Source organism: Stegastes partitus, unplaced genomic scaffold, assembly GCF_000690725.1.
Source record: "Stegastes partitus isolate 25-593 unplaced genomic scaffold, Stegastes_partitus-1.0.2 Scaffold642, whole genome shotgun sequence".
NCBI lineage: Eukaryota > Metazoa > Chordata > Actinopteri > Pomacentridae > Stegastes > Stegastes partitus.
The window spans coordinates 135,623-138,078 of NW_007578373.1; the positions used below are offsets into that span (position 1 = coordinate 135,623).

The 2,456-nt window shown below is 44.1% G+C and overlaps 1 protein-coding gene across 1 annotated transcript in view; it reads left to right on the plus strand.

Annotated features, from left to right (window-relative positions):
• dnd1 (DND microRNA-mediated repression inhibitor 1) overlaps nucleotides 1-707 on the plus strand; it is an 8,912-nt gene extending 8,205 nt beyond the window's left edge. Inside the window, exon 5 of the mRNA XM_008289883.1 lies at nucleotides 121-707. Coding sequence (XP_008288105.1) covers nucleotides 121-707 — 587 coding nt within the window. The remainder of the gene's footprint in view (nucleotides 1-120) is intronic.
• Nucleotides 708-2,456: the final 1,749 nt, after the last annotated feature.

A 2,456-nucleotide genomic window follows, 5' to 3' on the forward strand; every position in this document is an offset into this window, starting at 1 on the left:
TTTGTGGTGAATTAGAAACATGTTGGATTGTTTTCACTCTATTCTCAAGGTAAAAAAGTCAAATAAATCAAACCTGCTCTCAGCTTTTCTCAGCTATAATTCTTTTTTTTCTGTCTGTAGCGTTCAAGAAGCAGTTTGCGTTGACTGTCTCCATCAAGTGGCAGTTCGCAGAGAGGTCGAACCCCGACGAGCCACCGTCTCCTCAGAAACATCCCAAGGGCCTGCTGCAGTCCCCCATGAAGCCTCCACGCTACGCCAAGAGCTCCCATCAGCTCTCGGTCCTGCCTCCACGCCTGGCTTTCACCCATTCCACCCCTCCAGATTTCTGCAGAGCTGTGGGAGGACCCACTGCCCCCCAGCAACTTCACCCTCCCTGCTCCTCCTTGACCTCCTCCTCCTTCTCCTCCTCCTCTTTCTCCTCCCAGGGTCATGTCGTGTTTGCAGGATCCCCGGTGATGCTCCTTCGTAAGGTGTGTGAGGCGGCCGGCGTCGGCCAGCCCCTCTATGAGTTGCAATACAGCCATGCTGGGCCAGATGGATTCCTCTACTTTGCCTACAAGGTGCATATCCCCAGGATCACTGTGGTTTTCAAGGGGCTGGTCCCGGTCTTGCCAGGACCTAATGCTGGTGCCACGCAGGAGGAAGCTGAGAGGGTCACAGCCCAGCAGGTCCTGCAAAAGGTCTACAGCAACCAGCTGACCTCCTGAGCAGCGGTCCTCCCGCCGCAGCACCGTTTCAGTCTGTTTGTGTTGTCAGAAATGTTATATCTGAAAAAAAGAGATTTGATCTTACATGTAGTTTGTTGCTTTTTGCATGTTTTTATGAGTCGTAGCAGAAGTTTGTCTTGTTTGGACTTGTGTGGTTTGTTTTATGCATGCTTTTTATTGTATGTTACTGTGTTCTGTGTTCCTGGATTGGTTACTCATTTTAAATAAATGAGATTTGAATTGAAAATGGGAGCATGCGTTTACTCTGTGGACAAAAATCTAAACTCTTTATAAAGATGGAGGGGCATCTTGTTCTTGTTCACTCTGTGTCTTTAGTACGTACAATATCCTTGTTTGTCTGGACACTTTACATTTATATGAGTTTAACTGGTTCTTTAAAACTATTTCAACTGGAAGAAGAACTAGATGGCTATAAACTGGTGCAATAATGCAAAGGCGTCAGGATAACTGCAGGCCGTTACTCTGACCAGAAGATGTTGTCCGGCTTGTGTTCAAGGAGGCTCCTCCACCTGCAGGTATCTGATGCATAGCTTGTTGGCAGGTCTGCCAAAACACACTAATGTGACTCATAAAGAAGTGAAATGGGACAGATGTATGAACGTTTTACTGAGTGTAATTTAGGATGTTGCAGAGGTATAAAATCGTCTTCATTGTGTGTCACATTCTTCCATTTGACTTAAATAAATACCAGTAAGGTCATTCCGGGTCAACTCGGCGAAGCTGGTTGCTTGACCTTCATAGAATCTGTTCAAACTTTGTAGGAATGATCTTTGGTATCTGAAACTGACATCGGCCCTTTTTTTTTTTTTTTTTTAAGCTGAAATTCCAACATTTTCATAATTTTTTATCCAATAGAAATTTCAATATATCTCTCGTGAGTTAGAAATTGAGCGAGATGCCACGTTCAGATGTTCAGATCTCTTAAAGTATACATCCTGGAGTCTTCAGATCTTCAGGAGATGTTCAGGAGTTTCTGGTGAATGGAGAGAATGCAGCAAATTCTGACAATCAAGACTTTTGCTTAAGACCTCCCAAGTTCAGGATTTGTTCAAAACTCGCAAATCAAGTGGATTTTCAAAAAAGTAGGAAAAATACACTGCTCAAAAAAAAAAATAAAGGAAACACCTAAACAACAGAATGTGACTCCAAGTCAGTCACACTTCTGTGAAACCAACCTGTCCAGGTAGGAAGCAACACTGATGGTGAATCAGTTTCACCTGCTGTGGAGCAGACACCAGGTGGAGATGAGAGGCAGGTAGCAGGACAATCCTATAAAGGAGAGGTTCTGCAGGTGGTGACCACAGACCAGGTCTCTGTTCTCATACTTTCTGGTTGATGTTTTGGTCACTCATTTTTTTTACTTTGAAGGGCAAATTGCCGACTTCCTGTTTGAGATAGGTCAGGGGTGTCAGCGCGAGATTTGTAGGTCTCATTGAGACGAACGTTTTGGTGTTGGTTTGATCTCTGTACGACACTCCTACTGGCCGTTTTAGTGGGGTTTTTTGTAACTAGGGGGCGCTAGAGAGCTTTTCTTGTTAGTTTTTTTCATTCATTTTATCAAATTTTTCGCCAATCCAGAGGTGTGTGCCAATTTTGGTGAGTTTTTGAGCGTGTTTAGGGGGTCAAATTAAAGTTTTCGCATTGGTCAGGAAAATAAGAAGAAAGAAAGAAACGAAGCAGCTCCTTTCTTTTCTTCTCATTAGGGTCCGAGCACTAACGGTGCAAGGA